This window comes from Aythya marila (genome assembly GCF_965140915.1).
Source record: "Aythya marila genome assembly, chromosome: 2".
NCBI classification, from domain to species: Eukaryota; Metazoa; Chordata; class Aves; order Anseriformes; family Anatidae; genus Aythya; species Aythya marila.
In genome coordinates, this window is record NC_139043.1 from 1,466,547 (window position 1) to 1,486,259 (window position 19,713).

Here is a 19,713-nt window from a genome sequence, read left to right on the forward strand (position 1 = left end):
TGAGACCATAGAAACAGAACAAATAAAGTAGCGCTCTCTCTTCGATTAACTTAGTGTGTTGAACCCCTTCTTTTTTTTTTAATAAGAATTAAAAAAGAACTTTCAGCTTGGTTATTAATAAGTCAGTTAAAAAGCCTCAGCCTGAATCCCAGAGGAGGTACTGTTCGAGACTCGAAATGAGCAGATAATTGATTTTGATCAAAAGAGAGGCAGGCTCAGAAAAGCAGCGTGGCTGCGCTGTCCCAGACTTCAGCCCAGGATATCAATTTCTATTTTATAATCATAAAAAATTCACCAGGTAGAAGAAAATTGCTCAGTGCTCCTGTAGAACAGAGTTGTTTTTTTTAAAAAAAAAACCTTCTTCTAACAGCCTTTTTTTTTTTTTTTTTTGTCTTTTCCAGAGCAAGACTGAAACCGTGCAGAAAGCTGGCTTTATCAAAGGCCCAGTGTTCAAAGGTGTTGCTTCTAGTCGCTTTTTGCCCAAAGGCACCAAAACAAAGGTTAACCTTGAGGAGCAGGGAAGACAAAAAGTGTCTTTCAGCTTTAGTTTAACCAAGAAAACCTTACCGAACAGATTTCTGACCGGTCTCGGAAACGAGAAACAAAATGAAACTCAGAACTCCCCAGCAGTACCCCTTCAGACTGACTTTAACCCCAAAATTAAAATGGACCTTGGGGATGCTGCTGGTTCAGCTGAGGAGTCCTCGCCTCCAAAACCGAAGGTAGAACTGGGGAAGATCCATTTTAAGAAACATTTACTTAGCGTCACTACCAAACCACCGCCACCAGCTGCAGCAGCGACGTTGCCGCCGTCGGCTCTGGCACCGGTAACGGAACCGGTGGCAGCGGCCGCGGACTTCCCGTCGACACCGCCACCGCCTCCTCCACCTCCTCCAACAGCATCACCAGCAGCATCCATGCCAGTTCCCGCAGCAGCAGCCTTGCCACAACTGCCCGTAACGCTCATGTCAACGCTGCTGCTGTCGCCGCCTGTAGAAGCAGAAGTCCCGGCTTCGAAGGAGCCGTGTCGCGTGGTGCCGAAGGAGGCTTTGGAGCAGGACGTCAAGCAGGATGCAGTATCGCACGGTTTGGAAGAGCACGTAACCCTACACACGGCCGAGCAGGTGGAAATAACTCCACAGAAGGAAGATTCCCATATTGGGAAAGACGACGAGGTGTCAGACAGCTCGAAGGGTGCTTCTCTGTGCTCTAGGAAACAGGGTTCGAAGAGGAAGTTCTCCCAGTCCGACGGCGCGTTGCTGGGCTCCGAGTCTGACGAAGACTCTGTGAGGACTTCTTCCAGCCAGCGCTCGCACGAACTGAAGATATCCAGTGCGGAAAAAGAGAGAGATCCCAGGAAAAGCTCTGCGTTGCTCAGGGGAGAAGATCTGGTGAAGTCCTCCTCGCGCTCCAAGTCGGACAGAGATGAGAAGTACTCTAGCTATTCCAAGTCGGAGCGAGATTCGCGGTACTCGTCGTCCCGGTCGAGGTCAGACAGGGACAGACGGCGAAGCCGGTCTCATTCTCGTTCCCGGTCCGATCGGGGCTCCCGAACCAGCTCTTCGTACTCGAGGTCGGAGCGCTCGCATTACTACGAGTCCGACCGCAGATACCACCGGAGCTCCCCTTACAGAGAAAGGACAAGATACTCTCGTTCGTACGCGGATTCGAGGGCGAGGGAGAGCTCTGATTCGGAAGACGAGTACAGGAGGACACATTCCAGATCTAGCGACTCGAGGCGCACGTCGTCCCACTCCTCTTCGTACAGAGATTCAAGGACTTCTTACTCTAAGTCGGACAGGGACAGCAAAATAGAGTCATCTCATGGTGACATGGAGAGGAGAGGAAAGTCTTCTTCAAAAGCAGATAGAGATTCAAAACGGACTTCAGAAAGTGAAGTAACCAAAAGGTGCTCTCCCCTTAATGAGCTCGGGTATCGAAAGGGGACATCCCATTCTAAGCCTGACAGTAATGTGAATTCCTCCCGTTATAAGTCCACCCCTTCAAAGACCCCTGCGCCAAAGCCTGATAAATTTAAAAGTTCTTTCTGTTGTACAGAATCGGTTGAAGAAATAAAGCAGCAGTCTAATTCTCTAGATTTAGAGACCTCTTGTCTAAAAAGCAATGAGATCCGAGTGTCCATTGCAAAAAGATTTGAAAGGGAAAAGACACTTTCTCCATTAAATCAGTTAAATGATTCACCCACTTTTAAAAAGACAGATGAATCAAAAGCTGGTTTTCCTCATTCAAGGTCTGAGGAACTTGCAGGAAATGAATGCCATGACAGTGTTAAGGAGCAAGAGACTTTAGTAAAGGTAAAGCACGAGCAGTTAAGAACGTGTTTCCCTATGGAAATGAATATAAATGGGTCCCCAGAGGGTAGGTCTGATGACTTGGCAACTCTCAGTGCCTCCAAAACAGAGGATGTCGCAGCGTCTTCTGACGATAGCCTGTGTAGGTCGGAAGTGTCACCCATTGTAAAGACGAGTAAGTCATATCCATTGCCATCGAATGGATTTGAGAGCACGTATGCCTCTAAAGAGCACGAGCTAGGCGATTCTCGTGTGCAGTCCAGCGAGTGTAGCAGCCTGTTTAAGGAAACGGAGGCTCCGGTCCCAGAGCAGCAATGCGAAGCTATGCCTTTGCCAGTCGTGAATGTAGATCACTCTAAAACGTTAATTAAGAAGCTGGATGATCAGGCGACTCCATGCGACAAAACCAAAGAATCAGTTTTTTGCTACATTTCCGATGATGCTACCCCTTCTTTGTACCATTCGGAGGTTGAAATCGAAGCAGAACCAGCAGAGCTAAAAGTTACCTCTGAGGCGTTTCTGGACGTGCACGTCGAACCGCAGACGGTGACGTGCGACTATGAAAGCCCAGAGGATCAAAATTCCAAGTCCGCCTGTGAAGACGATCAGTATCATATGAACCATGCCCATAAAACGAGCCTAGCTGTGGACAGCTCGAGCAGGGATTCCTCCCAGGACGGCTATTCCCCCCGAATCAGGTTGGACAATCCCGTGGTCGCGCAGCATCCCGAGGGCAACGTCCCCTCCAAGTGGGACAGGGCCCCGCCAAGCCAATGCGAGAGGCCAGCACACCATGTGGAAGCTGAGGAGATGCTGGAGGTGGACACCCGGCACGTCGACCTTCCTTTGGCGAAAGGCAAGCTGTCGTTCAAGGACGAGCATTCGTATTACTCCGAAGTGCCGCTGGAGCACCGCAGCAGAGAGGTCGCGGTGGAAGAAAGCGCGGTTTCTACCGAGGGACTTGGGTCTGATGACCTGAAAGAGCAAGGCCTCGGCACCTCAGTTGAGGACGCCGGGAACGGGCCCTTGGTGGCGTCGGCTTTTCCAGACGCTTTGTTTCCATCTTGCGACGTTGTGGTCACCGCCGAAGAAACGGAAACCCTAACGCAGGCCCCGACGTGTGACAGCAGCGGCGGCGCCTCCGATTTTGTTCCTGCTCGCCATGACGATTACTCGGACACGGCCGAGAGCGACAGCGAGGCGGGCAGCGACGACAGCGAGACGGAGGATTCCGATTCCGACGACGGCGTGCCGCGGAAACGGCTCCAGTCGGTTGTGGTCGTCCCCAAGAACTCCACCATCGCCATGGAGGAGAGCAGCCCGTGCTCCTCGCGGAGCAGCCAAGGCAACCGGCGCTACTCGGACCACTGGGACGACGAGAGGCCGGAGCCCAGCCGGCCTTACTACGAAGAGAGGCCGGAGAATATGGCGAGTAAAAACGGCCCGCAGGCAGAGAGCAGGTGCTCCCCTCGGGGCATGGAGAAGAGCCCGGCCTCCTCCACCGAGCTCAGCAGGAAGGAGCCCGAAGAGCTTCGTCCAGACGCTTGCCAGCCTCAGAGCGACGGCGTTGACAGCACGAGTCAGGCAGATCTGGCGGCGGATTCTGATGGCAAACCCAACCCGGACGAGAGGCTGAAGGAGCTGGTGTCCGCGGGTAGACCTGTTGGCCTGCAGGAGGAGCGGCCATTTTGTCTGCCCGAGAGCTTGGAAAGCGCCGATAACTCTCGACACCAGGCCAACGCTTCCCAGCCGGACAGCAGGCAGGGGAAGGGTGGGCTTAATCAGTCTGGCCTCGGGGAGTTCTCCAAAGTGGACGGTTTTCATACAGCGGAGGATTTGGGTGGTTTGGGCTGGGATTTCTCCCAGCCGGAGAAGCCCAGTAGCACCTACCAGCAGCCGGATAGCAGCTTCGGGGTCTACTCAGGCTACGTTTACCAGCCAGGTTCGGGAGCCTACAGCGGCTCTCAGAACTACTGGCAAGGCAACGGTTATTGGGACGCGAGGTCTGCTAGCAGGCCGTCTGGAATTAATTACGAACGGATTCAAGGGCAAGTGCCGGATTCTCTAACGGAGGATCACGAGGAGTACGAGGAGGATGACCGCTGGGATGATGAGTGCAAGGCTCGTTTTGCCAGCTCCCCGAGTAAATTCCACGCTCCTGAGCAGAAAGAGGCAGGTTCTGTGCAAGCCCACGAGATCAGCAGCAATTCCACCAAGGAGCCGGGGTCCGCCGGGGAGAAGAAGGAGGAGGTGAAGGCTTTGGAAAAAAACGACGTGAAGGAGCGAGGGCCGCCAAAAAAAAGGCGCCAGGAGTTGGAGAGTGACTCTGAGAGCGATGGCGACTCGAGGGAGAGGAAGAAGGTAAAGGCAGAGGGGGAGCAAGCGGAGGCGGCACCGCAGGACTCCTCCATGGTCGGTCGCTTGTGCATCATGGACGACTTCCGAGACCCGCAGCGCTGGAAGGAGTTTGCCAAGCAAGGCAAAATGCCCTGTTACTTTGACCTGATTGAGGAAAACGTGTACTTGACGGAAAGGTAACTGAGTTTTCTTTAATTTTATTTTTTTTTACTTCTACTTTTTCAATTTACTTTGAAAATTTTAAAATTTTCTTTAATTTTATTTTTTTTACTTCTAGATTTCAACTTGTATTTGATTCTGTGATAGCTTTTTTTTTGATTTTTTTCTTCCTTTTTTTTTTTTTTCTGTGTTTTCTGCTGTCCACCATTCATATGACCCCCCCTCCCAGTGGTGGGGCTGCAGTAGAGCCCAGAGCAGTGCAGCAGCATCACCCCCGGGCTTGTCAGATCTCGTTTGTTCAGGGTCCCCAAAGGACAACCCTCAAGACAAAGGGAAATCTGGGCATGGGAAAAGTCCTGGACACACATTGGGTGTTTTCAAAGGCTTTGGGTGCTTGCACGTAATCATTTATCGTCTCAAACAAGTTATTTTAACTCTAACAGCTGCAATTTGAAATACCAGAAGTGAGCTGCTGATTGATGAGCCCTTCTGCATGGGAATATTGACCAGGATGTGGTCCCTTGAAAAAAAATAATCTGTTTATGAGCTTTGAGCTTCAGCAAGTGTGTTGCTTCAGAGCTCAACAACCTTCAGCCTTGCCCAAAAATATTAAATCCTGCTTTAATGGAGCTCTGTACCAGTTTGTAACCAGTCCTTGGGCAGCCTGGGGTAAGGCTTGCTCATCATACATGCCTGTTAAAGCTCCTTTCTCACCTCGGGAAGCCTCCCTCTCATAGTCTGAGGCAGAATAAAGCAGGGCTGTTTTTCAAGCACCCAAACAAACACCAAACCCTTCTGCAGCGAGGGCACGGCAGCGGTGCGGGGGAGCTCCACGCGTGTGGATTTACACACGCGCTGGGTTTTTTGTAGCGGGTCTTGATACTCAAGTGTTTGTTGCTTCATTTGGCTGCTCTGAACTGTGTTGTTCGCCAAAATGCTTTAACACATTTATATAAAAAACATAATTCTTAATTCAGAGCCTGAATATAGACCACTTACGTGTAGACAAAACTTGCTGTTTATTTCAACCCAAGTTTTTTTTTTTTTTTTTCTTACGCCTTTTTTTTTTGTCTTGCTGGGATCCTCACTCCAAAGCATTTCCCTTCCTAATTATCTTATGGCAACTAAAATATCACTTAGTAGATGCCTTTGGTGCCCTACCTTTGCTCTAACTCCAGTTTTCGTATGTTTTTTTTTTTTTAAATCATCTTACTTGACAGTAAAGCAGAGGTTTAAGTAGCTAAACCCTTCAATTAATTACTTTTTTAAAAGAATGCTTTTTAAAAACGATACACGTGCTCGCTAACGTTTTATGTGCTAATATTTTAGAACATAGGTTTTCTCCTGGCCTTTGAATCGGCGAAACCAAACGGAGCACTGCAGGATAGCTGAGCTTGGAGGGAGCTCTGGAGATTGTCTCCGGAGCATTACGTCCGATTACAGAATATAGGATTTCAAAAGAGGCCAATCAAAGCCTTTTATCCTCTTAATTTAAACCTTTTTACTTGTACTATGTGGTGAGAAGTCTTTTAGCTGTAAAATCTAGACTTTTCTCAAAATGGGCTTCTTTACTGGTATGACGAAATAAAGGGTTTTTAGTCCTGCCTCTGTGTGCAGGTACGTACGTGGGTGCACACAACTACCTCAGCTGTGTTTCAATGACTTGTCTTCCGCAGAAAGAAGAACAAATCTCACCGGGACATCAAGCGGATGCTGTGCGAGTGCCCTCCTCTCTCCAAGGAGGAACGAGCTCAGGGGGAGGTCGCTTGTGGAGAAGACTGTCTCAACCGCCTGCTCATGATCGAGTGGTGAGTCCTGCTTCTTGAGTGGCCACCGTTGTACGTGGGATGAGTGGGGAGCCCCTAAAAGTGTTCAAACCTTTCTGGTCGTTGGCAGCAAGTTGTCTTCACGCTCCCATTTCCAGTGGCTGCTGTGGATTGGGCATCAGAGCCCACGTACCAGCGTTTAGATCTGACCTTAGATCTTCTAAGCCAGTGCCTTCCTCAGTAACCTCCTGCTAAAAACTGACTGCAAAGGCCTGGAGTCCTCTGCTCGTGAGGTTTAATTCTGCTCTGTCGTAAACGTGGTTGAAGGGAGAGAGTGAGAAATGCAGATGTAGCTCTGTGTGAGATCCTCATCTCCTTTCGCTTCTCCTTTGATGTCCCTGCTCTCCCCAGAGCCCTACCAGCCTTCTGCTCTTGTCTCCTCCTCTCCTGGAAGAGGTTTGGAGGCCAAGGAACCTGGCTTGGCATGAGCAGGAGGCAGGGCTAGGTGCATGTGGCTGGGACTGATGGTCACAGCAAGGGATTGACACCCTGGCATGCGGATCATTACCAGCTGGGGTGGAAGGAAAGGAATTACGTGGCAGAAGCATTGCCCTTTGGTTTTAATTTAGCCCAGGCAGCAGATGTAGGGAAGGGAGAGATCTCAGGGGAAGAACCCATAAAAACGTGGAGAGAATTGGCCACTTCAGCCCATTTGGATTATACGACGTGCGAGTGCAGTAGCATTTGGATTGAAAATGTTTTTTTATCTTCTTTCCAGAAATAAATTGTCTGCATTTGCATGTTGACAGTCAGATGGTTATGCTTTTTATAGCAAAACACATTTGAAAGTTTTACACTGAATTTATTATGGCTCCTCAGTATCTCTTCCCCATCTGAGCTGTTTCTGTTGCCGCTGTCGTCCTGCTGGGAATTGATTTGTTCCATTTCCTTCCCTTAGTTCTTCCAGGTGCCCAAACGGCGACTACTGTTCCAACAGGCGCTTCCAGAAGAAACAGCATGCAGATGTTGAAGTGATCCTCACTGAGAAGAAAGGTTGGGGACTCAGAGCTGCCAAAGATCTCCCATCGTAAGACTTTGCTCTTCGAATGACGTAGCTGTGCTGTGTTACTCCCTCGCGAGCGGAAAATAACGTGCTTGCAGTTTCTTAGCTTCGCCGCTGTTAGGAGATGTGCTGCATTTCCTCCAGTTTTCTGTGCTGTCCTTGCTCGCTGTCGTGTGTTCCCAGCAGTTACCTGCATGTACGTACCCTAACTGAGTATTAGATGGGGTTTTCCCCTCGTCCACCAACCTGTTCCCAGCAGGCTTTCTGGCAGACGTGCCTCTAGCTTCCTCTTGTGTTTAATCTGTGTTCCCTCCTCTCCGTGTTTGGCTCCGGCCCACCGCTTCAGAGGAGAGTCTGTTCTTTTTCTCTTCCCACCTCTGTGGAGCTTTTCCTCTTCTGGAGTCTTCCTCCTCCTGGCTGCACTGCACGGAGAACCTGTGGGGCTCCTTCCTCCCCCGTTAGCCTGTCGTTAGCCAACTGCTGTGCTTCGGAGTGCTGGTTCTACATCAGTGATGCCTGCAGACCCAAGTCTGCTTTTGACTCATCTCTATTTAGCTAAACTTGGGTATTTCTTGCATTTTTTGCACCTGGATCAATGCCTTGGTGCACAGAGGAGCTGGTTGGACGTGAACACAAGTGTTGCCCTGCTCTTGAACCCATCGGCCTCCTCCTGGGGTGGCAGCAGGATGGGTGTCAGTGTTGGATAGACCAAGGAGTTGCTGGGAGCCTTCTGCCACACCAGTTGTCCTCATAATCACGAGAAGAAAAAGAGCTTTAATTCCTCGAGAGAAGAAGTAGGACTGCATGGTTTCAAGGAACAGCTTGGGGCTGAAGCACAAAGGTGCAGCAGGGAGGAGCAGGACAAACAGGAGGCAAATCTAGGGGCTTGGTGGGAGCGTAGAGGCTTTGCCACGGGAGAGTGGCTGCATGAGGAGCGGTGCTCTTACAGGGCTGCGGGACATCTGGATGGTTTTTTTACCCCAGGTTCAGACAGCATCATTTGTCGTGCGTGTCATCCGGGTCTGGGTCCCCTCTCGGATCCTTGCAGGGCCTGCAGGAGTCAGCTGTGAAGCTCTGCAGATGAACAACAAAAGGCTTTGGAGGATAAATTGGTGGCGTGCCTTGCTGGGAGTTTCACCAGGCGCTGTGATTTACATTTCAAAAGGCTGCGGGATGGGCACGGGGAGTCTGCTCAGTCTCAAGTGCATGAGAGAGGCTGCGAGCTTGAAGTCTATCTGCCTGGAATTTAATTGTGCAAAGATTTTCTCTAACTCGGGGTATTTCAGTGAGTTTCCGTGGAAACTGATTTTTTTTTTTTTTTTTGCTTCTGTGGAAGACAAAGATTTGTGTTGAGGAATCCAGCGATGGGTTCTGACACTAAGTATGCTGTAGGTCTTACAGCAGCATCTTTCAGTGCTACATCAAACACCCGAGGCTAATTCAGAGGGGAGATTTGGCTGCTTTAGGGGAATGCCAAGTTATCTAAGAGGCACTGGAGACAATTCTGCTTATGCAGAAAACTCCTCCTTGCTTATGCAAAAACTCCTCCTGGGAGGAGACAACCTTCTCCTGGAGGTCATCCCTGTCTCTTTGGGTGGAAAACCGCTTTTTTTGGTGAACAGGGAGATGGGAGAAGGTGGACGTAATTAATAAACGAGTGCTGGAGGGGAAGGGCTGCGAGGCCACCGTGGTCCCTTCCCATCCAAACCATTTTCTGATTCTCCAGGCCGGGATGGAAATAGGATGGACACAAGGAAAGAGGCGATGGGTTCAGGCAGATACTAAACAAGGAAACTTGGGACGGGCAGCAGGAAAACCCAACAATTTTTTATAGCAGACTGGAGCATGCCGTGGAAATGGCAAGGAGTGCAGTGGCTGAGGGTTGAGCTGGCCCGTTGCTGTGTTGGGGTCAGGGTAATTGGTGCTTCTCCTCCATCTCTGCTTCCAGATTCACCTTTCCTAAGGCTAAAAAGTAAAAAGTTTTATTTTTTATTGACCCTTCATTTCACTCACCGCATCAGCAAGGTGCAGGCAGGCTTTCCATCTCCATTTAGGAAGCCCATCTGCCTGCACCTTCTGGGAATCCTCCTCATTTTCCTCTTACATCACTTACAAAGTCTCATTCTTGTAGAGAACCAGTTCTGCTCGAAGGGAAGCTTTGTTCTTGCGTCCGGGCCTTTCTCTGGGATGTTCCTACCCCACCACAGCCGTGCCATGGTGTCAAAAATAAATCAATCTGAAGTGCCTGAGACGAAAGCTGCAGTGCGATCGTAGCTCTAACCAAAGGACTCGTCTCAGTGGCAATTATTTTCTGTTAATTGCTCGCGGCTGAGCGGAGTTGATGCTTCTCCCTCGTGTGCTTTGCAGGAACACCTTTGTGCTGGAGTACTGCGGGGAAGTGCTGGACCACAAGGAATTCAAGGCGCGTGTGAAGGAGTATGCCCGCAACAAGAACATTCACTACTACTTCATGGCCCTAAAAAACGATGAGGTGAGCGGTGAACCCACCAAAACTCTGCTCGGTGTTGCCTTAACCCTGCCTGCCTGCAGCCCTGGCTCAGTGTGAGCACACTGCCTGAACTCGGCGTTATTTTTCCAACACAAACCACTCCAGAAACCCCAAGAAACCAAATTTCCTCACTCCCCCAGCTCACAGAAATAGGCTAAACCGGGCCGCTTTTAGCTGGCGGACTCCCTCCGTGCAGAATTACTGTCATTGCAATATTTAGATACCAGAAGTCCTTAATTATTTATCTTTGCTCCAGCTTATCAGCTATTTTAGACCCACGGAGCTGTGGAGCTGCAATGCAGGGAGCTGCAGCGCCGCTTACCTTGGGCGGTGGGCCCTGGCCTGCTGCGAGCGAGGTGTATAAATAGAAATTTAATACCCTATTCTGCTTGTCTCTCCTCTGAAGATATTTTTTTTTTTTTTTGGGTCTTGGTAGCTTTACAGTAAAGGAGCTAAAAATACACCCAAGTGCTTTTTTCTTTTCCCTCCACGTAAGCGATTTTGGAAGCTGCCACGGGATTGTTACGTGATCCCAAGGGAGCACAGGGATGTATTTTGCCCAGTTAGGGAGGGTGCAGTGATCCAGGAGGCAAATCTCCCATTAAAACACAATCTGCGTGGCAAAAACGTTCGGTTTCACCAGCCCAGATACTCGTTGTGCCACGTATCAGAGGGTCAGAAACCGATATTAAAAATTTAGGATCCCAACCACACTGAATTGCTCTGTATTAATTCGGAATGAAAACTAAGAACCACAGACCGGTTGTGAAGTGTTCTTCTGGGGGGGGCTTTTATTATCCCTGTAAGATCCATTCTCTCCAAATCAAACAATTTTGATAGCTGAGGGAGGAAAGGTTGGTGACTTGTGCAGTTCTCCTTCATGTTGTGCACAAACATTCCTCGTTCCCGGGTACACTGCCCAACATTTCTGCCTAGAGCACGGGGAGGAGGGGCAGTTCTGCCATATTTGTTGTTTCTTTCTTTCCTTTTTAGATAATAGACGCTACCCAGAAAGGAAACTGCTCCCGTTTTATGAACCACAGCTGTGAACCAAACTGTGAGACACAAAAGGTAAACTGCTGGTTCGAAGCTGCTGCTGCTGGCTTCTCAGCTTCCCTGGCCTGCGACTTGGCAAGCTCAGAGTGACAAGCATTTCTCCTTTATCTTCGTGTCTTTTTTTTTTTGTGTGTGTTGTTGTAGCATCTCATTAGGCAAATGTAAACCTTTGAAACGGGCAAGTGCAGCTGATTCACTTAGCAGATTTAAAACTTATCACCCTTGCTTTGTGAAGGATTAGTCTTGCTAATTTAATAGGGAAAAGAAGTCAAGCCTGGCTTTTGCAGTAATTGTTGTCATCTTGTTTTCTCCTCGCCTTAGTGGACTGTGAATGGGCAGCTCAGAGTTGGGTTTTTCACCACCAAACTCGTCCCGTCGGGTTCGGAGCTGACGTTTGACTACCAGTTCCAGAGATACGGGTAGGTCTCCCCTCTCTCTGCTTAAGCTGCTGCAAGTGGGTTTTGTGAGTGTTGATACTGTGAAGAAATCCTGCTGTAAAACTGTTTGAAAGCCTCACCTGGCAGAGCGGTTGTAAATGAGCAGGAATTCAACTAGATAAAAAATTACCTGGATAAATTTTCATCCATTACAAACAAGAGATTGTAAGAGGAATTTTCTGTTTTATTTAATATTTATTTTCCAGTCTCGCTTTATTGGCTCTTTCTTACCCTTCATACCATCTCCCTGCAGTGGAAACTTCCCAGATAATTACCTGACTGTTTCTTTCTTCTGTCTATTAATTGGCCAAGCTCTAGGCTTTGCCATGCTCTTAAATAATGTCTCTTCTTTCTTCCCCACCCATTACTGTTTTACAACTTAGCAAAGCTTGCAGGGGCTGTAAAAGCCTAGCAGATAGCACGTTTCCTCTTCCTGCCTGGCTGCAGCTTGGGCTTTGCTCCCTTCTCTGCACTTGAGCTGGATATTTTCTGTTACTGCTCGTCCAGGTGAAACATTTCCCTCTCTTCAAAGCGATCAGCACAAAATAGCATCTGACAGTCGTGGAAGGACCTGCAATTACGAGATTAATTGTGGATCCAATTTATAATCCCTAGGCATCTTTACCGAATATAGCAGTTTAATGAGTGCCTCTTCCTTTTTCCTTCTGGATCCTGCTTTCTGCCACAGCACGGCTCTTCCTGTAAGCAGAGGCTCAGAAATGCATTTGTAGTTGTGTTACACATGGATTCATGCTAAAATGTCAGACGCTGTCATGTCGTGTTCTGTTCCAAGCATTAATCAGGTACGGATCTATGAAGATGAGGCAGTATTTGGCCTGGTAGCTCGTTAGAGCCCCTAGGTGGGATTCATCAGCCTGAATTTGCACGTCACGAAGTTAGTGCCTCGTACCCAGGCAGGTCAGCACAGAGCTGTCTCTAAAGCTGGGAAAGTCACTATTCAATACGCAGTCTGTAGGGCCATAATTTTATTTGTGTCTGTATTAATTTGGCGTCGCCCAAACCACTAGGCTTGGTGTTACGCCTGGGCTCTGTCTCCAGGGAGTTTTTTAGCTCTGATCTTGTTCGTACCCTTCCTGATCTCAGCTTCTGCTTCACACAAGACCCCACAGTTCGGCTTCTCCATTTACCATTGGTACTGCAGAGCCAACTTCCTCCACTCTGATTCTAAAAAAAAAAAACACAAACAAAACAAACAAATAAAACCCTGCACACTCTCCCAAGCAGTTTTGACATATAGTTTAAAATTTATGGCATGTCAAGTAGAAAATACAGAGGCTTTGTAAACGTATTGGCTGAAGACAAAGCACCTTAAATCTCTTGTGCTGTCCATTGTTGTAAATCTCTGCAAAAAAATGTCTTCCACTTGAATCTTCCTACTTCCACGAACCTTCAGCCCGTTCTTTATTTTGTTTTGAGCAATAAAATGCAAGCCTTTTTCCTAAGGAATGTGTGATTTTGGTTGATGGCAAAATAGGGCAGGAGGTTCAGACCCAGCACCCCCACCTTCACCTTTCTGGTTCTTGGTTCTTGACCTAGGAAGAGCCTGGAACTGTACCAGGCTTTGGTTTCTTGTGGAAATGACAGGATCACAGCAGCTGTTTGAGGATTGAGGGGTTTGTTTGAATTTTCAGTGGCCAGAACGAAAAACCTGGGCATGCAGAAAGTCTCTGTCCCCTTTCTTCTGAGGGCAGCTGGTGAAAAAACCACGTTCGCTGCCCTGTCCTTGTGGTCTGGGCAGCCTTGCTTTGCAGCAGCGTTGCAGGGAGACTCCAAGACAGAAAAAAACACCCGAGAAAACAGGGATGTGATGGCTTTCCGTGTTTTCTTGTAGCTGCTTAGCAGGTATTTGAAAAACAACGGAGAGGAAAGAGAGAGAGAAGTGCCTGGGCAGTGCCGTAATGGCCTTTTCTCATCGCAGTAGCGGGATGCACCTAGGAGTAAGATGAAGCAGCTGACTGGAAATGCCATTGATTCGTTCTTTAACTGGTGTGTTGCTTCTGCCCACGAACAGCAAAGAAGCTCAGAAATGCTTCTGCGGCTCGGCCAACTGCCGGGGTTACCTGGGGGGAGAGAACAGGGTCAGCATCCGAGCGGCAGGAGGGAAGATGAAAAAGGAACGCTCCCGGAAGAAGGATTCGGTGAGTGTCGTTCCCCTCTGGCTGTGAGTTTGTTGTTTGTTTTCTTTTGTTTTTCCCTCAAGAACAGCAGCAACAGAGGGTTGGCTGAGGGCATGATGCTCTCTTCGTGAGTCTTCGGGTCACCGTTATAGTAGAGCCTTCCTCTAGGGTCCGTGACTCACAGCAACCTCAAGGCTTGGTCTTCATGAATGTGTTTTTATCATTTTATTTCACATGGGGCATGTTGAACACCTTGGTGCTTTAGTTAAATCTTTATTTCCTTGTTCTGGAGAGAGACTCTTGCAGTCTGGGGTGCATCCAGCACCGTCGACACCGTACGCTTCCCGTTCCAGGACGAGGCTGCTAAATTCCACGTGGGTTTCACAATTTGCTGGGTTGCGTGATTTTTAAATTCCAGGGAAAGACAAAACAGCTCTGGCTTCACTGTGTGGGACGTTACCTGCAATTTGACAGCTAAAATGGTGCAGATGTTTGCCATCCACGGGCTAGGATGTGAAATTGGAACCTCTAATTGCTTTGGCCTAGAGGCAAGTCAGCGTCGAGGAACTTGCATGGACGTGCGTTGTGTTTGCTTTGACTTCAGCTTCAGTTGTGTTTGCAGATGTATGGGAATGAAATGAAATAAGCTAAATCCAGACTTTTTAAAGCCTTTTTATAGCTCCTCATGCATATAATCCTCTCCAAGTGGTTACGTGAGCCTTCAATTTACGTTGAGTTGCAGCGATGGATTTGTGTGGTAGGTGGAGGAGGAAAGTTTGCAGAAAAGTGGTCAAAAGGAGTTTTTTTCCTGAGTGCAAAGAAGTGATTTCCACTCTTCTTACTCTCTATTAGATGGAATTTTTCTGTGCTTGAAGCAAAGCCCTATTCCTACAAATAACGTTACCTCTTTTTTTGGGAGGTGCTGCCTTCGAAAAGGCCAGCTTCGTTTCCCTTTGCTGCGTCTGAGAGTCAGGGAGGCAGGAAATAAATCATCTGTAGGTGGGTTTGAAAGGCGAATTGGTGCCACCGAGCAGTAGGCTAATCGTGGAGGTTGATGTTTCGGTGTCTGCGCGGAGAGGAATGTGCCTCTGCTTGTAAAGGATGTAGATACGAGCTAGGAATTCGGAGAAGTAAATTTCTCTGCAATTAAAACGAGGATAATCTTCTCGTGCACATCTGTTTTTCCCTCCACGAACAGGTAAATTTCCAAGCAGAAAATATTTCGGGGGCATCCAGCTGGAATTTCCCCTGCAGAGCGTTCTGCGCGTGGCGTAGAGGTGTGCATCTCGAATGCTGGTGGCAACAGTGCAGCTCTGCGTGGCATTTAAGGCCTAAACGACGTGGAATGGAAACCACAACGCAGCAGATAAACGAAACCCAACCAAATTGGGGCAAATTAAAGCCAGACTTTGCCCTTTTGCTATGTGAGCAGTGGTCAGGAGGGGCTCTCGAAGCCAGGGAAAGGACTTCTCCTTAGCGTCATGTAGGTAGGGTGGTGTTTTATCCGCCTGGCCTGCTCGGAGAATTAATTGCCTCGTCGTTTTCTTCCTCCTGGCAGGTGGACGGGGAGCTGGAAGCCCTGCTGGAGAACGGAGAGGGCCTCTCGGATAAGAACCAAGTTCTCAGCCTGTCCCGGCTGATGGTGCGCATCGAAACGCTGGAGCAGAAGCTCACCTGCCTCAAGCTCATACAGGTGGGAAGCTCCCAGGGAGGGATTGCTGATTAAAGGATGTCATTTTAGAGCTCGTTAGAGGAAGAGGGGGGTAATAGAAAACGGTGTCTGAGTTGTGCCAGCACGCTGAGAGGGGGCTTGAGCAGTTCTGCTTGGTTTGTAGGCCATGTGTGGTGTAGCCCTCGCCTTGTGCTTGGTGGAACTGATGTGCCTGGGTCATGAAATGCCCATTTCTGGAAGCAAATGACGTTGTGGCTGTCTAATCTCTGAGCCTGCACGTTGCTTGCCGCCAGATTTCTGCGCAACGCCTGGTGCAATTCTATCCTGTAAAACGAGCCGTGCAGCAGGTAGTGGTTGTAAACCTGCTGCGTGTGTTACTGCTCCGAGGGCAGCAGCCACGTCCCCTTCAATCACATTCGACGCGTGCTGGGCTCGGCAGGTGCCTCGCTCTGGCTCCCTGCTCCGGGCTTTTTCAGCAGCGAGGGGTTTGACGAGCAACACATGCCCGCTGCAGCATTTAGCCCTCGCGGCATGTGGAACCCGAATTCTTTTTGCCTGTGTGTCGCTGACCCTTCCCGTGGCCTCTCTGTGACTTTGGCCCATCCAGAACACGCACTCGCAGTCGTGCCTGAAGTCCTTCCTGGAGTGCCACGGGCTTTCTCTCCTCTGGATTTGGATGACGGAGCTGGGCGACGGCCGGGGGAGCACCGCCAACAACCTGAAGCTGCAGCTGGAGGTCAGTCCTTGCCTCAGGTCTGAGGCTTTCCTCGCCGACCCTGCTAATTGCTTTGGGTTTATTTTGATTGCAGCTGATTCTTTTATCGATAGGCATGCCGCATGCCAAGCCTCCGTGAAAACAAACTGCAGGTATCCGTGCAGCTACGGTCTAAAACTTCGGCTTTAAGGGGGAGTAAATACACGGAAAGAATTTGCCTCTGTGGTTTTCCTTAGATTTCGGAGTTAGTGACATGAGCCAGACTTGCACAGCAGCGGCAGCGATCTTTATTTCTTCCATACTGCACGACAGAGGGAATCTGAGGTATTGCTTTGACGGGCCCAAGTGGAGCTTTTAAGGTTTCTGTTTTCTGTACGCGCTTCGGCGTCGCACGCAAAAACCATCTGGGAGTTCCTTCCTTAAAGGGGCTTCTGCCAGCCCTTTTGCTGGGCCTTTTGAGAGGCTCACCCTGCCCCGAATCCAGCCAGAAAGCAGAAACTGCCCGAGCCTCAGGGCTTGAGGGTGCCTGTCCTGCTGCTGACCCCCTTTTTGTTTTCTGAGCCTGCTCCCGTAGCTCCACGCGGGTTTTCTCTTTTAGCCTTAGTGTTTGGGTCGTGCCACGCTCATCTCGCCCTGGCCCCAAGAGGAACGATGTTTGACGGCCCCGTAACCCAGTGATTTTTTGAAAGATGGCATGGCAGAAGGCAGCCCGGCCATCAAGGACTTCTCTTTGCTTCCCTAACTTCACCGACTCACAGGTTTTGATGAGAACATAGCCAAAGTGTCCAGCACTTCTTCAGATGCTCCCTCCACGAGGCAGCCACTTGCACGAAGTTCTGCCTGTAAATCCCTGGAAAACTTTTTTTAGGGGTCTCAGAGTGTACCAGGACTGAGTTAAGCGTGGCATCTCCTGGAGGAACCGCTCCTGCACTGAGTTTTCCCTTCCACGACCGCAGCGTTATCATTTTAGGGCAGGCAGAGCCCCGCATACGTTGCAGTTACTGCTCTGGGGGATGAGGCAAGACCTTTGGCCTCCAGCTTTGTCTGCATAACCCAGCGCTCAGGTTAGCATCTGCTTTTCCCCTGCTGCATCTGGAGTGGGTTCAGGCACTCGGCGTTGTTCTCAAAGCCAGAGCTGCTCCCCACGAGCACTTAGAGGGTCCCCGAGAGCGTTGACTTGCTGGGGCTGGGGCTTTGTCTCCACTCCTCATGCATCTGGTCACTACACCATTAACTTTGGTGTTTTTCTAGAAATCAAACACATTCTTTTAAAATCTAGATCATTCTTCACTGAGTTGCAAGTCAGGCTTGTCATAGGGGTCAGATCACACTTTATTTTTTTTGCCTTTCCCCTTCGTTTTTTATTTTTTTACAGTCATTGTTTTAAGAGTTGGCCTTCGGGCCATCAGATGGCAGAAATCAGCATAATGCCATAAAACCATCCCCTGTCCTTCCTTCCGGAAGGATTGGTTTTAAAAAAATCAGTAAGTTGAAGTGCAGCAACAGGACTTTCTGCCTCTCGCTTCAGAAAAAAAAAACCTGTTCGCTGGGGATCTGGGCTCTGTTTTCGGGAGAGGTTTTGCACCACCATGGGATTGGTTTTAATTTTTTTTATTCCGTGGGCTCTTAAACTCACGTGTACAATGATGGGAGCTCTAGGTAGACGCAGATTTTCTCTACTCCAGCGTGCCTGACTGCGTGCTGGTTTGAGAGGCTGGCTCCTGGGGCAGCGTGGATCATCCCAGAAGCGGCTGGGGCCACCTGTAGGTGTCTGAGCTCGTTGAACTTGATTTAATTGCAACCCACTGCTTATTTTTTCTCCTCTCAGGGTTTATTTGCCCTCTTTAGAAGCTCACCACTGCGGTTCAGCTGTGGCAGTCCCCTCGTGACCTGTCGCGGTCGTATTCACCTCGCTTTTCTCCCTGCAATTAGATCATGAAGACGCTGGAGCTGCTGCCTATTCCCACCAAGAACATGCTGGAGGAGAGCAAAGTGCTCCCCATCATTCAACGCTGGGCTCAGACCAAGACTGCTGTCCCGCAGCTCAGCGAGGGCGACGGCTACTCGAGCGAGAACACGTCGCGGGCTCACACGCCGCTCAACACGCCCGATCTATCCGCCAAGCAGAGCGTGGAAGGTGACACGGATACCCCCAAGAAGCTGGTGTTTCGGAGGCTCAAAATTATCAGTGAAAACAGCATGGACAGCGCCATCTCGGACACAACCAGCGAGCTGGAGGGGAAGGAAGGGAAGGAGGACCTGGACCAGCTGGAGGGAGCCCCGACGGAGGCGTCGGAGGAGCAGCAGCAACAGCAGGAGATGAAACCCGCTGCCGACGTGCCGGTGGAGAGCAGCAAACCCCAGGTTGTGGAGCTGGAGGCCGAGCCTGAGGTGGAGGTGAAGGAGAGCAACGGGGCGAAGCTGGAGGAGCCCATCACGATGGAGACGCCCTCTCAGGACGAAGAGGAGGGCGTCTCCGACGTGGAGAGCGAGAGGAGCCAGGAGCAAACCGACAAAATCGTCGACGTCAGCGACTTGGCCACCAGGCTGCTCGACAGCTGGAAAGACCTGAAGGTAAGAGGCACCCCGGGGTACCCGCAGCCCCACCACCTCTGCCCCTGCGAAGGCCAACGTGGAGTTGTTGGCCTTAAACGCGGCGCAGCCGGGCTGAGACGTGGTCCTGCTGGTAAATCTTTGACACCTACGATTGCTTTTGGCTACTTAAAGGGCTTTTTGGGTGCTTTCTGTGTGCATCCTTTCACCGCAAGCTCCCCCGTCTGGGATTTCAAACAGATTTCCAGGTGGTTTTGGTCCAGGTGTTGTCCAGGTGGTGTTGTCCGGGGTTTTTGGTGTTGCACACCAAAAGGTGTGCGCCAAAGATGGTGCAGGCTGGCCACCACAAAAACACCTCAGTCATCTCATGGTGGTTTTGGGGTGGTTTTGGGGCTTTTCAGGGGGAGGGCAGCTGGACGTGGGTGAGAGCCACCTCCCAAACGATCAGGAAAAGGAACTAGCGACAGCGTGAGAAGCGTTTCTGGTTGGAATGCCCAGTGCCCAGCTCGATGCCCATTCAGCAGCCGTATCCTCTTAAATTAAATTATGGGAAGCTCGTCAGCGTTTCCTGTTCCGTTACCACATGCTCCACATCTGCAACGTGCAGAGCCTCCAGAAAAACCCATCTGTTGGCAGCATTTTGGCCTCTTGATACCGCTTTTAATACTGGGATAACCTCTAGATGTGCGTAGCTTGCATATAAACCCATAAATACTCAGTTTTGGGGTGTTAATCTAAGCCTTTAAGGGCTGCTAGAACATCCATCTGCTTGCTGGTTCGCTTCCATCAAGATCTTGCTGGAGCAAATGATGTAAGAGTAGGGTTTGGGGCTGCTGGTTGCCTTCTCTCCTCCCTGAGCAGCGCAGGTGGCCTTCTTGGCCACTTGATCTTTAGCTGACATCAATCTTTGATGAGATTTGGGGTGAAATTAGGTTCTGTAACCTGTTGCTCACCGCTTCAGGTATTTTCTGGGGG

The 19,713-nt window shown here is 49.8% G+C and overlaps 1 protein-coding gene across 3 annotated transcripts in view; it reads left to right on the top strand.

Moving 5' to 3' along the window:
- Window positions 1–19,713, top strand: part of SETD2 (SET domain containing 2, histone lysine methyltransferase) — a gene marked incomplete at its 5' end in the record, with an annotated part of 50,803 nt that overhangs the window by 9,098 nt on the left and 21,992 nt on the right. For all 3 annotated transcript variants that reach the window (XR_014316943.1, XM_082753685.1, XM_082753684.1), the window contains 10 exons: window positions 402–4,846; window positions 6,506–6,637; window positions 7,554–7,682; window positions 10,026–10,149; window positions 11,161–11,238; window positions 11,545–11,642; window positions 13,693–13,819; window positions 15,357–15,491; window positions 16,078–16,206; window positions 18,118–18,759. Coding sequence is in view for 2 of the 3 variants with exons in the window: in XM_082753685.1 (XP_082609811.1) it covers window positions 402–4,846; window positions 6,506–6,637; window positions 7,554–7,682; window positions 10,026–10,149; window positions 11,161–11,238; window positions 11,545–11,642; window positions 13,693–13,819; window positions 15,357–15,491; window positions 16,078–16,206; window positions 18,118–18,759 (6,039 nt within the window). The remainder of the gene's footprint in view (window positions 1–401; window positions 4,847–6,505; window positions 6,638–7,553; window positions 7,683–10,025; window positions 10,150–11,160; window positions 11,239–11,544; window positions 11,643–13,692; window positions 13,820–15,356; window positions 15,492–16,077; window positions 16,207–18,117; window positions 18,760–19,713) is intronic.